The sequence below is a fragment of the Zalophus californianus genome, chromosome 17 (genome assembly GCF_009762305.2).
Source record: "Zalophus californianus isolate mZalCal1 chromosome 17, mZalCal1.pri.v2, whole genome shotgun sequence".
Classification (NCBI taxonomy): Eukaryota; Metazoa; Chordata; class Mammalia; order Carnivora; family Otariidae; genus Zalophus; species Zalophus californianus.
In genome coordinates this window covers 46,169,910-46,184,557 of record NC_045611.1, presented here as the reverse complement: position 1 = coordinate 46,184,557, position 14,648 = coordinate 46,169,910, and the positions used below count along the sequence as shown (strand labels likewise).

Genomic DNA, 14,648 nt, shown 5'->3' with positions numbered 1-14,648 from the left:
AAATCTTGAGGGGGGCCCTATGGAGTATGTGAAGGGGCCGACGTGCAAGAGCCTTGTGAGTGGGCACCAGGGACTAAGGGGGGAATCGGGTGGCGGTATAGGAGGATGTGGGAAAGATGCCACCGTGTGGGGCTCAAGTGTCCACGGTGGACATGGGCACACAGGGCAGCCATGCAAGGGCCTGGGGCCCAAACCGGAGGGGAGTGTTAGTGCTGGAGGGGCCTACAATTCATAGCACCAGTGCACGTGAGGCAGGCATGAGTGTGCAAGGGGGACCTGGGAGTCGGTGCAGTCAGGCCCAGAATATGAGGACAGGGTTCAGTGTGGGACATGAGCCCAGGTGTGCTTGAGCCAGGTGTCAGTGAGGAGACATGAGGGGTCCAGTTGTCGAGGGGGTGATGGGAATGCAAGCCTCATGGGCTACAAGTGTGAGATGGGAAAGGGTGTGTAAGACCATGTGGGAGGAATGTGCAGGTAAGGAACAAATGGGAAGTATGAATGTAAGGGAAGCGCAAGAGAATAGGGAATGGGAGCTCCATGCAAGCTAAGTGTGAGGTGGGCTGGGGGCCTGCCGGAGCCACACGAGTGTGCCCTTGGGGCAAGTGAGTAAGGGCACCTGAGAAGCCGAGACAGGCCACATCAGGCCAAGGATAGGCGCGGTACCGAGGACACTCGGGGGCTCTTGGGGGTGCGATGGAGGGTGATCCAAGTGTGCACGGGTGATCATGGGCATGCCAGACAGGGTATGCAAGGGGGTGAGTAAGTGAGGGGTGGACAACCATATAGTGTGCCAGGACTGTATCCTCAGGGTGAGTGTACAAGAGGTGTGCACCCACACGTGGACCCCCAATACGTGGACATCGTGTGCTGGGACCTGAGAGCAACTAGGGGCACGTGTGGTGACTGGTTAGGGGCAGGCCAGCATAACTAGGTGCCCCGGAGCGTCCAAGGTGAGTGTGTGAAAGAGAGGGCATGAGTAGGCCAGGGCTCAGAGAGGGCACACCAGGGGCTACCGGGAAGATGAGCAAGCGGTGCATAACCACGTATAACCAACGTGCTCCGTTACGCGACCGCGTGGCTGTGAACAGAATTACAAGGACACACTAGAGCTCCCAGCGTTGAGTGTGCAAGTGGCAGGCATGGTGTTCAAGCAGCCAGTGGGGACAGCACACGCGGCTGTATGTGCCAGGGGTGTCCATCCATCTCCGGGCTAAATTTGCAGGAAGTGGGCAGGGGAGACCCCGGGACGTGCAAGGGCACCGCGGGGCCCATAGCATGGATGCAAAAGGGTGGGCATGGACTTGCATGGCCAGAGCAAGAGCCCCCCAGGGACTGCAGAGCGGCTGTACAAAGCGGGTACCTGACCCTGTGGGGTCCAAGCGTGCAAGGAGCATGCGCTGGAGCCGGGGGAGGCGAGCATGCATGTGCGCAGGCGGGCCAACCTGGGGCATCTCCCACTGGGTGCGGTTGGTCTCCGAGATCTCGAAGTAGATGCGCTCGATGCGGCGCGAGGCGCCCATGATCTCGATGCGGCCCAGGTAGGGCCGGAAGTACTCGAGGATGCTCTCCGCCAGCTGGAGGAAGTTGCGCAGGCGCGGGTCGTGGGGCACGTGCTCCGACAGGTTGGTCAGCAGCACGGCTACGTTGAAGCCGATGTCGCGGGCTGGCTCCTGGAAGCGGTTGGCGAACTCCTCACAGTCGATCATCTCGTTCTCGTCCGCTTCGGAGCAGGAAAGCAGGAACTGGATTTCGGGGCCCGTGAACTGCTTCTGGCTGTCCATGGCCTGGGGGCGGGCAAGGGTGAGCGGCAGAGGTCAGAGAGGTCATAGCTTGGGGGTGGGCAGGGCTGAGCTGGCCCTGGGGAGCCGCGGTGCTCTTCTTAAAAACAGTTATGGAGGGGCGCCTGGGGGGCTCAGTCGTTAGGCGTCTGCCTTCTGCTCAGGTCATGAACCCGGGGTCCTGGGATCGAGCCCCACATCGGGCTCCCTGCTCAGCAGGAAGCCTGCTTCTCCCTCTCCCACTCCCCCTGCTTGTGTTCCCTCTCGCACTGTGTCTCTCTCTCTCAAATAAATAAATAAAATCTTTTTTTAAAAGGTTATGGATTTTTCGAAAAGACAGAAAATTCCAGAATCAAAACCAGCACCCAAGGCTGAAACCCCGGCAGGTTGGCACAGATAGGGCTGTACCAGCTATCAAAATACCAGAATGCTGCATTTCCACAAAGCCGAGCCACCATCCACTGTAAGATACATCCCTTTTCCAGAGATGGTAAGATGGAATTGATGAAACTCAGCACTTGTGTAGAATGGTAAAGAAATGCTGCCCCAGGCTCTCCATGTGCTCTGCACGCCTGCGGTCTACCCTCCCCGCCTGATGGCTCCTATGGTCTGTCCCAGAGGCTCTCTGGGTCCCTGTGGCTGCAGGCAGGGTCTGTCTAGTTGGAGTCAGGGAACTGGAAGAGAATGGAGCCGAGGCATTGCTCTCCCTGACTTCTTCCCTGAGATGGTCATGTCTCTCCCTCAAAAGTCAGTCCTACAGCCCTGCCCAAACAGCTGCTTCTATCTCCAAGTTAGGTAACTACCCTCTCCTCCAGGACAGCCCCTCCACGCTAGGGCCCCTGACTGATCCATGTCTCCTCCTACCCCAAACCTCCCCCAAGGCCTGCTGCCCCACCCCTTTCCAGCAAGTACATCATTGACACTTGACACGGTGGAGGGCGCGAATTTCAACTGGAAACAAACAGTCCTATGCCCATCACCCCAGAATTAAATGCTCATGCGGACATATTTTTCAAATACTATGTATTTAAGAACTAAAACATTACAGGTATGATTGGAGCCTTCTGTGCGTTCTTGTCCCACACCACACCCCATGCCACCCCCAACTTCTCCCAAAGTAACCACTGTCCTGGAGATGATCTATCCTTCTAAACATGTCTCAATACTTCTACTACCTATATCCTGGCATTTTCTCATGAAAATACATAGTATCCTGTACATTTTTTTTTATTTAAAGAATTGCTATTATAATCATATAATTTGAAACTTGCTTTTTCTACTCAACTATGTTTTCAAGGTCTATCCATGTTGATATATGGATCAAACGAATTCGTTTTTACTGCTGTGTAGTATTTTTAATAAATGCAACACCATATATCCTCCTGATAATGGACATTTAGGTTGTTTCCAGTTTTTTACTTTACAGACAACACTTTCATTGAACAGTTTGGTGCTGACCTCCTGTGCTCTTTTTGCAAGAAGTTCTCTAGAGCAGTTTTTCAAATGTTTTGACTGCACTCACAGTAAGAATGCATTTTGTAGGGTGACTCCAGAGAAAGGGGCTCATGATACAATTCTGACTTTCACTATGCAACACTCTCTGCAGTGTTCGATTCCATTTTATTTTTAAAGATGCTGGGCATGACTTCACTAAATTAATTTCATGACCCACAGATGAATTGCAGCATGCAGTCTGAGAAATGCTGCTCTGGGGTATGAACAGAAGCAAAATCTTGTAGCTCTAAAAAGTGCTTTGTAGCCAAGAACTTTGCAAAATGCTTTCTAAATGAGTAACATGCTTTGCAAATCATGAAGGGCTCTAGAAACCACAGAGTGTGGAGACATAATCACACAGGAACTCCTCACCATCTACCCTTGCTGCACCGACCTGCCTCCTCCACTTATGATGCAGTGTGTCACCGTCCCTCATAAAAGACCCCCTCTCTATGGGGAGGCCTGGGACTCCATCCCCTCCATTCAGCCTTGGACTCTGCTCTTGTGATCTGCGCGTCTCTCTTTGTCATCATCCATTTGCCCACTCTCCTTCTTTTGAAATACCTCTTTCTCTGACTGCTATCAGCTTCCTACACTGGCGTCCTCCTTTATTCCAGACTTCTAAAGGTTGGGGGCACCAGGCCTGGAATCTGCCCCCTTTCTTGGGATACACACCCTCCATGGAGATATCATCGAGGCCCAAGGCTCTGAACACTGTCCCACACCAAGGATTGCCCAATTTACATCTCAGCCTTAACTTCTCCCCAGAATCCAGACACTTGACAGCTGAAGTCCCTATCTGACATCTTTTTGTGGATCTCTACCCTAAACTGGAAATGGTCCAAACTGAACTTTTGATTTCAAAACCTCTCCTCCCACTGCCTTACCCATCTCAGGAATAGCATCGCTCCCCACCCAGCTGCTTAAGCTAAAACCTTTGAGTCATCCTTGATTCCTCTTTTCTATCTCACCACCCACACCTGATTCATCAGCAAATCTGTCAGCTCTGCTTTCACAGATCCAGAACCCACGCACATCTGCCCCCTCGACGGGCCCACCCTGGGTTTGGTCCCGCATTTTCTCCCCCCGGACTCACACAGCAACCTCTTCCCTGTTCTCCCTGCTCCCCCTCTATCCCCAGTCTGCTCCCCCCAACACAGCCAGGGGACCCTATAAACATCTAAGGACACACCTCTCCCTGCTCAGAATCGTCCCTTGGTTCCATCTCATTCAGGTTAAAAATTCGAGTCTTCCTTGCACCCAAGCAGGCCCTGCACGTCTGCTGCCTCCCTCCCCTCTTGCACTTTACCTCTTCCATTTTCCCCATCAACAGCCCTCTCCAGTCAGGCTGGCCCCCTTGCCACCCCTCTGGTTCCCACCTTTCAGCATTGAGACTTGCTGTCGCCTTTATCTGGGATGCCACCACCTCCACATGGTACGCTTCAGCTCTCAGCTTCGATGCTCTTTTCTGGAAAGGCCTCCCCCATCCACCCAGTTGACAGGGCTTATTCCACCCATGCTGTCTCACACACCACTCCGCTCACTTCCTTCAGACTACAGATTATAACCTGAAATTATTTTGTTTAGTTCTTTTCTTTTAGAGAGGGAGGGGGAGGGGCAGAAAGAGACTCTTAAGCAAGCTCCATGCCCAGTGCTGCAGGGCTCAACCTCACAACCCCGAGATCATGACCTGAGCCGAAATCAAGAGAGTTAGACGCTTAACTGACTGAGCCCCCCAGGTACCGCTTTTTAGTTATTTTCATCTGCCCCTTCCCACTGGGCTATCTGCTCTGGGGTCTCTGTCTGTTCTGCTTGCTGCTACACACAGTATATGCTCAGGACACATCTGTCAAGTGAATTAAGCATCTTGAAAGCAGAGAAGACTTTGTCCCTTCGTTACAGTTTTTGAAAATTAAAAAGTCCTTTAAAAAATCCTGACCTTGCCTTTTAAACCATAAGGAAACCAAAAAGCATGTTGTGAAACACATATTTGTCAAGAGTCTGGGAATCCTATGAAGCTTTGTGTTTAGGAAACCATACGATGCTTGATAAATGGCCCCTCAGAAATGAGAATATTAACAAAAATGGGAATGGCGTCATTCTGCAATCTCTAGCGCACTAATGTGTCTGGGTGTCAAACATCAGTAGCTGCTGACCTCAGCAGGGGAGAGATAACAGGAAAGGATTTGCCTCCTGGTGAATGTAGGCAGCTCCACAGAGGATGTGCCAACAAAACAAACAGATCCAAACCTGCATCTGATGGGCTTCTGACCTAAGTCTCAGTTTACAGGAAACACAGGGGGAAGGAGGAACACACTACATGACACAATGAGGTTGCCTCAGCCGGATGGAAACTGTGGGAAACTCTACAAACAGGACACACACTTCCCAGTGAGAGCCAATGGCTACTTGCAGCTGCTGAGCCCTTGAGTCACAGCAGGTGCAAACTGAGATTTCATGTGGGATTTCAAAGACTTAGCATGAAAAAAAAGAATGTAAGATGTGGAAGAGTTTTTTATATTGATTACATGTTGAAATGGTATTTTGGCTATATGAGGTTAAATAAAATACACTGTTGAAAATGACCTCGGGTGCCTGGGTGGCTCAGTTGGTTGGGCGACTGCCTTCAGCTCGGGTCATGATCCTGGAGTCCCGGGATCGAGTCCCGCATCGGGCTCCCTGCTCAGCAGGGAGTCTGCTTCTCCCTCTGACCCTCTTCCCTCTTGTGCTCTCTCTCTCTCCATTCTCTCTCTCTCAAATAAATAAAAAACTTTAAAAAAAGAAAATGACCTCACGTGCATCTTTGTGCTTTTTAAAAGCAGGGGTACTAGAAACATTTAAATTATGCATGTTGCCCACAGTGTATTTTTAAATTTTTAAAAAAGTAAACTCTATCCCCAACAGGGGCTCAAACTCACGACCCCGAGATCAAGAGCTGCATGTTCTACCGACTGAGCCAGCCAGGCGCCCTGCTCACACTGTATTTCTATCAGAGAGTGCTCCTCTATAGGGCCAAACACCTGGGTCTCCAGCAGATCAACTACAAGGAAAAGGAAAAGTGCTGGAGGGGAAGCAGTAGATACAAGGCGGTTTAAAGAAATAACCAGTTGCCGGGCACCTGGGTGGCTCATCATTAAGCATCTGCCTTCAGCTCAGGTCATAATCCCAGGGTCCTGGGATCGAGCCCCACATGGGGCTCCCTGCTCAGCGAGGAGCCTGCTTCTCCCTCTGCCTGCTGTTCCCCCTGCTTGTGCTCTCTCTCTCTGACAAGTAACTAAATAAATAAATCTTTAAAAATAAATGAAATTCATTAAAGATTTTATTTATTTATGGGGGGGGAGAGGAGCAGAGGGAGAGGGAGAAGCAGACTCCATGCTGAGCACAGAGCCCGAAGCAGGGCTCCATCCTCAGACCCTGAGATCATGATCTGAGCCGAAATCAAGTATCAGCTGCTTAATCGACTGAACCACCCAGGTGCCCCCAGAAAACATTTCTTAAAGTATATGCGATATTTATGAGATTTGGAAATGTGAACATTGAGTAGATATTTGATGACTTAACAAATTGTGGATATTTTTTGTTTGGTTTTTTATTCCCTTTTTGGTTAGGAATGAAAATGACATTATGGTTTGTTATTATAAAAGGAAAAGTAATTTTCCTTATAAAAGTCTTTTTTAAAAAATTTTATCCATTTATTTGAGAGAGAGAGAGAGCATAAGCAGGGGGAGGGGCAGAGGGAGAAGCAGACTCCCCACTGAGCAGGGACCCCCCCCCCCAACACGGGACTCCATCCCAGGACTCTGAGATCATGACCTGAGCTGAAGGCAGACGCCCAACCGACTGAGCCGCAAAAGAAAAGTCTTTTAAGACCATCCATTATACAATTCCATTTATGTGAAATGTCCAGAACAGGCAAATCTATAGAGACAGAAAGATTAGCAGTTGCCAGGGGCCTGGGGCGGGGGGGGGTGGGGGGTGGGTGGTAAATGGGAAGTGACTGCTAAAGGGGTGATTAAAATGTTCTAAAATTAGATTGTAGTTATGGTTGCACAATTCTGTGAATATGCCAAAAAAGCCCATTGAATTATACATTTTAAATGGATGAACTTATGAGATACACCCAAAAATATTTAGACTAAAAAAAAAAAAAAAAAAAAATAGGGAAAACCTCAAAACAGTACTGACCAAGAATAAGTTAATAGCCTGAAATGTGTCTTCAGCGACCAGAGAGGGCTTTCTAAAATGCAGTAGATGTTGGGTGGAATCTGCAAAGTACTTACTTATCAATGAAGATATGCCTTGCAAAGTGTGAACTCTGTCAACAACAAAGAACTTGGGAAACCAGATAACAATGCTATACTTTTAAAATGCAGCATGTATGAACAGGGATTCCCAGAAGTAAACATCTGGAGAGACACAAAGTGGCTGTCAGGGGAGGTCTTTGGAGAGGTGGGATGAGAACAGGATTGGGGGTGGGGGCCAAAAGTGATCTCAACCATAGCAGTAAGTTCTGAGTTTCTTTACAAGAAGAATGTATTCTTGTATTACCCATTTCATTAAAAATAAGATATTTCAAGTGATTTTCTACATGAAAACCAAAGTATTCTGCAAGGCCAAGAAATATATGATAACCCCATAAGCAAAGTCAAAAGATAAATGGTGAACTAGGAAAAACAGGTGCAACTCCTATCACTAACAAAGTTATAACCAGCCTAATACATGAAGAGCTCTTAAAAATCAAGAAGAAAAATACCAACATCCCAATAGAGAGATAAGCCAAGGACATAGTCAGTTCACTGAACAGGTAATACAAAAGAAATAACAGAAAAATATGCTTCATTGCACCCATAACAGGAGGAATGTGAACTTAAACTGCACAGCAATATTGTTTTTCACCTATCAGATTGGCAAAAGTCCAAATATTTGACAGTGTGGTCTGGTGGCGAGGCTGTGGGGAACAGGCACTCTCACGTGTTGCTTAATGAGAGGGAGAAACAGAGGGCAAAATTTGTCCAAATGACAAATGCACTTACTCTTTAACCCAGAAATCCTGCTTTTGGAACTATATATTCTTAGACATAACTACACATAAAGAATGACATTATGTACGAGGGGATTCATTGTAGCCAGCATTGCTAGTGGTCCAAATGGGGCCTTCCTCAGCACACTTACTCCCACCTGCTGGAAATTTGCAGTACAAATTTACAATATCTGTGCTAGCAATTGTACCTTTGTACAGTGCACAACTTGCACAACTGTCCATGAGTTGTAAAAGCAAAAGACTAGGAGCGAAGCAAGTGTCTGTCAACAAAGAATAATCAAAGAAACCATAATATATACATAAGATGAAATACTGGGCACCTGTAGAGAAAGAATGAGGTCACTCTCTGATCTCCAGAATATATTATTAAGTGATATAGACCAGTGTATGTAGTTCACTGCCTGTTATGCAAGAAAGGAAGAAAATAACAAATTCTGGGGGAAAAACAACATCGATGCAATGATGCAAGGATACAAAGGAAACTAATGTTACTCACAGCAGCGGGGAGGTCGGGGGAGGGGGGATACAGACGGAGAAAGCAGTGGGAGTGAGACTTCCCACTTCATACCCTGTTACATTTTTGCTGTTTAAATCATGTGAATGTATTCTTTATTAGGAAACAAAACCAACACACTTTTCAAGTTACAGATTGTAACTTTGTGACACAGAGATACTGAGCAATAAAATGTGTATATGACATCAAACCTTGTTATGTGTGAAGCCCTGAACAGTCAGGAGAGATCTGTACCAATTTCATTTTTAAATTCATCTTATAGGGCGCCTGGGTGGCTCAGCTGGTTGGGCGACTGCCTTCGGCTCAGGTCATGATCCTGGAGTCCCGGGATCGAGTCCCACATCGGGCTCCCTGCTCAGCGGGGGGTTTGCTTCTCCCTCTGACCCTCCCCCCATCTCATGTGCTCTCTCTCTCTCAAATAAATAAATAAAAATATTTTTAAAAATTCATCTTATAACTCAATGTTCGTACCCATTTACCAACCTTTCCCTATTTCCTCCACCCCCGAGCCCTTCACACCACTCACTTTTCTATTCTCTGTTTCTACCAGTTTCTTTCTTTTTTTTTTTTGAAGATTCCACATGTAAGTAATGCCATGAACCATTTGTCTTTCTGTTTCTGGCTTTTTTCACTTAGCATAATGCCCTCCCGGTTCATCCATGTTGTTGCAAATGACAAGATTTCCTTTTTATTTTTTATTTTTTTATTTTTTTTAAGATTTTATTTATTTGTGAGAGAGAGAGAATGAGAGAGAGAAAGCACATGAGAGGGGGGGAGGGTCAGAGGGAGAAGCAGACTCCCTGCTGAGCAGGGAGCCCGATGCGGGACTTGATCCAGGGACTCCAGGATCATGACCTGAGCCGAAGGCAGTCGCCCAACCAACTGAGCCACCCAGGCACCCCGATTTCCTTCTTTTTAAAGGCAGAATAATAGTCCTTTATATATCACATTCATAGGTTAGTTCCGTACCTCGCCTACTGTGAATAATGCTCTAATGAACACGGAAACACAGATATCTCTTCGAGAGAATCATTTTGTTTCCTTTTATTTATTTATTTTTTAAGGAGGCTCCACACCTAGGGCAGAGCCCAACATGGGGCTCGAACTCACGACCCTGAGATCAAGACCTGAGTGGAGATCAAGAGTTGTACACCTAACCGACGGAGCCGCACAGGCGCCCCTCGAGCACCTCGTCATGTACCTGTTGGCCATTTGTATGTCTTCTGAAAAATATCTATTCAGGTCCTCTGTCCATTTAAAAATTAGGTTATTTGGGTTTTTGTTGTTATTGTTGTTGCTGCTGTTGAGTTGTGTCAGTTCCTTGCACGTTCTGGATATTAGCCCCTTATCATATCTGTGGTTTGCAAATATTTTCTCCCATTCCATAAACTGCCTTTTCATTTTGTTGATGGTTTTCCTTTTCTGAGAAGGATCATTTAAAAGTTATGAATGAAGCTGGTGCAGCCACTCTGGAAAACAGTATGGAGGGTCCTCAAAAAGTTGAAAATAGAGCTACCGTACGACCTAGCAACTGCACTCTACTGAGTATTTACCCCAAAGATACAAATGTAGGGACCCGAAGGGGTACATGTACCCCAATGTTTATAGCAGCAATGTCCACAAGAGCCAAACTATGGAAAGAGCCAAGATGCCCATCGACAGATGAACGGATAAAGAAGATGTGGTATATATATACAATGGAATATTATGCAGCCATGAAAAGGAATGAGATCTTGCCATTTGCAACGACGTGGATGGAACTGGAGGGTGTCATGGTGAGCGAAATAAGTCAATCAGAGAAAGACATGTATCATATGACCTCACTGATATGAGGAATTCTTAATCTCAGGAAACAAACTGAGTGTTGCTGGAGTGGTGGGGGATGGGAGGGATGGGGTGGCTGGGTGATAGACATTGGGTAGGGTATGTGCTACGGTGAGCGCTGTGAATTGTGCAAGACTGTTGAATCACAGACCTGTACCTCTGAAACAAATAATACATTATATGTTAAAAAAAAAAAAAAAAGAAGAAGATAGCAGGAGGGGAAAAATGAAGGCGGGGAAATCAGAGGGGAAGATGAACCATAAGAGACGATGGACTCTGAGAAACAAACTGAGGGTTCTAGAGGGGAGGGGGGTGGGCGGATGGGTTAGCCTGGTGATGGGTATTAGAGAGGGCACATACTGCATGGAGCACTGGGTGTTATACGCAAACAATGAATCATGGAACACTACATCCAAAACTAATGATGTAATGTATGGTGATTAACATAACATAAAAAAAAAGTTATGAATGGGGTGTATTTTAGCTCCTACATGGTGATTTTTGGTTCCCTGGCTGATTGAGATTCTCTCCCTAAACCTGCCAGGCTCAGAGAGTAGGGCTGGGACTTCTGGCCAGGGCCTGGAACCCAGGGAATGTTCACTATTTATTGGACTAGATCAATGGTTGAGTCTGGAGGCTGTGTACTCTGGAGCCAGGCTGCCTGAGTTCTAATCCCAGCTTTGTCACTTACTAGCTGTGTGACCCTGAGCATGTCACTTCACACACCTATGCCTCAGTTTCCACCCTTCTGTCAATGAGAATAAAAAATAGTCCTTACCACTTAGGGTTGCTGTAAGGACTATGTGACCTAATCCATTTACACACAGGACCTGGCACGGAGTGAGAACATGGTAACTCTCAGCTCTTCTGGAAGGCGGAGGGCTCAAGAACAGCAGAGAAGAGGCCAAGGGAGGTTGGCAGGGAGGGTGGGGATCCCACGAGTGTGTGCCACAGACACCCCAGGAAGCAGGCTTCGTGGAGGGGAGGAAATGGCCAACAGTGGCCAATGCTAAGAAGATAACAGAGGAGAGATTCAGGGGTGGAGAGGTCACAGACCATCTTGGTCAGGGTAGTTTCAGGAGAGTGACAGGGACCAAAGCCAGCAAGCCCTGAGTCAGGGAAGGGGTGGGAGGTGAGAAAGGAGGGAGCCGGAGGTAGCCGGCCCTTGGGAGGCGTGGCTGAGAAGGACGAGAGACGTGGGGAGGCTCTCAGGACACCGGGGAGGCCGGGGACACTTAATTTTTAACTCAGCAGACGCTGAACGTTTAACTGTTTTTGCAACGTTTATTAAGTGGGCAGTAGTGGTTGCAACTCCTAGATTAACATAAGAAGGCACGAGTCTACACTGATACATAAAAATAAATGGACGGACGGGTACAGCAACATGGTACCTAATAAAGGCAAAGGGTATGGTGAAGTTAGGAAACCACCATTTGTTGGGGATCGTGGGTGGCTCAGTCGGTTAAGGGTTGGACTCTTGATTTCTGTTCAGGTCATGATCTCAGGGTCGGGAGATTGAGCCCCACGTCGGGCTCTGCACTTGGTGTGGAGTCTGCTTGGGATTCTCTCTCTCCCTCTGCCCCTGCCCCCTCCCCGCTCTTAAAAAAAAAGGTTTAGAAAATAATAAAAAAGAAAAACAAAACCACTGTCTGTCAACTACCATAGTAATCATCATTTCAGGCAGAATCACCAATGGACACAAACCCGAGAGGGTGAGCACGATATTTACATCGTCACAAAGCACATCCTCAGAAGATATTTAAGGGAATGATGGCGCCTTTGCAGCGGAGACCCTGGTAACACCACCTGAACCAAGCGAGCCAAGCTAAAGCCAACAGTGATAGGAAGAACCGACATCACATGCCTCCTGATAAAGACGCACTGAGGACACATCACTCCTACGATACTCCTACTGGAGATGTACAACCTGAATCGAGTCACGGGAAAAACTCGGGCAAACCCACATTCTGAAACATTCTCTAAAAAACCAGTCTCTATTCTTCATAAATGTCAAGGTCATGAAGGACAAAGACAGAAACACTGTCTAAAGAACTGCTCTCTATTTTTCAAAAATGTCAAGGTCATGAAGGACAAAGACAGACCAAGGAAGGCTTTGGGATTGAAGGAGGCTAAAGAGACAGGATGTCTAAATGTGGTCCCTGACCCCCGGATCGGGTCCTTAGCAGGCAAAACAATTTCTTCACTGAGTGAAAACTGAATTAAGGTCGGTAGATAGCTGAGTCATACTGATGCTAATTTTTTGATTTGCATAATTGTTCTGTGGTTATGTGAGAGAATGAATTTGTTCTCAGGAGATACACACTGAACTATTTAGAAGAAAAGGAGAATCATGAGAGAGCAAATGTGGTAAAAAGTGAACATTTGGGTGATAGGGGTGAAAAGGTGATTAGGAATTCTACGTATTGTTCTTGCAGCTTCTCTGTAGGTCAGAAGTTATTTCAAAAGAAACAGTTAACAAAAGGGTGAGGGGAACGATCTGGCAGGAATAATGGTAGAAAGCATGTCTTGAATGCCCCCGAGTTCCAGGAACGGCCCACACACTGTCTGCCTTACCGCGGTCATGTGAGACAGTGAATGTAACTACCCTAGTCCCATTTCACAGAGGAGGAGACTGAGGCTCAGAGCAGCCGAGTGACATGCCTGGGGTCCCGTCGGGAGCGAGGGCAGAGCTGGGGTGGGAGGACGGACAGAGGCAGATGAGGGGGCTCCTGGATAAAGCTGGTTCCTGCACCTCCCTCCTAAAAGCCTTATTATTTGACCTGTAAGGGTCATTAGGAACTGCCTCCCCATCAGACTATAAGGCCCATGAAGGCAGGACCGTGTCTGTCTCAGTCATTGCTGTGTCCGTGGTAGCAGCAGAGGGCCCAGCACAGAGGAGAAAGCCAGCAAATGTTTATCAACTGAATAACTGTTATTGATAATGATGACAATACTATGACTAGGAATAACAATAACAGAAGTAAAGGTTCTCATCTGTGTGCCTGCATTTCGCCTTCAAAACAACCCCAAAGGCTGTGTCATCCCCATTTTACAGGTAAGGAAGCCGCGGCTCACAGAGAAGTCTCTTGCCACTTGGCACCCCACCCATCTGCCTTCTAGCACCCACCTTCTGGAAGTCCTTCTTGGAGATGAGGCCACGGGGATCGGTGACATAGTCCTGGAAGGCCTCCGAGCCCACGATGTCCTTGAGTTTCAGGAACATGTCGAAGAACTTGAGGATCATCTCCACGTTGGATGAGGATTCCACAAGCATGTCCACCATCTGCCGGGCAATCATGCCGTTCACCACATTCCCTGTGGGCAGGGGGACCAGTCAATGTGGCCCAGGGGAGCCTGCTTTCTGAAGCCCCACCGGGGTGGCCTGCCTCTCCAGCTCGGGAGCCACCAGGATCCACTATGCTTGCGGAAGCTTCCCTGGCCAGCTCCCATGCCTCCCTGCAGAGGGCACGGCTCATTTCCTGACCTGCATCAGCATCATATGTGAACCTGACCGGGGCACCTCACTGATAGCTGGGGTGGGGGGGTCACCAATAAAGATACCAATGCCAGAAGCTACCAGCAGGTCCCAGATGCCATGCCCGGTGCTGGGCTGGCACGCTCTCCCCGTTCCAGGGGAAGGGTGTTACCATCCATTTGTACGGATGAAGAAGCTGGGACTCAGAGAAAGTCACATGCTCAGGGTTACATACCCTGCAAGGGGGTGAGGATGATTTGAAGCCAGAGCTGCATGACCTCAGAGCTCACACACCTAAGCCTTCCACTAGTCCTGAGGCCAAGCAGGTCCAGAGAGGAGCGAGGTAGGGCCAAAGTTGAGACAACAGGGAGAAGTGGAGCTTGTGGTAAAGCGGGATCCCACCCCTGTCTAGAGCAAACTGGCTCCAGCTGCTTCTTGTACCTGTCCATTTTATTTATTTATTTAGATTTTATTTTTTAAGATACTTATTTCTTTATTTGGGGGGGGAGAGGGAGAGAAGGA

The 14,648-nt window shown here is 47.8% G+C and overlaps 1 protein-coding gene across 1 annotated transcript in view; it reads right to left on the bottom strand.

Annotated features, from left to right (window-relative positions):
- Positions 1-14,648, bottom strand: part of RYR1 (ryanodine receptor 1) — a 107,375-nt gene that overhangs the window by 14,167 nt on the left and 78,560 nt on the right. Inside the window, 2 exon segments of the mRNA XM_027617543.2 lie at positions 1,443-1,784; positions 13,779-13,966. Coding sequence (XP_027473344.1) covers positions 1,443-1,784; positions 13,779-13,966 — 530 coding nt within the window.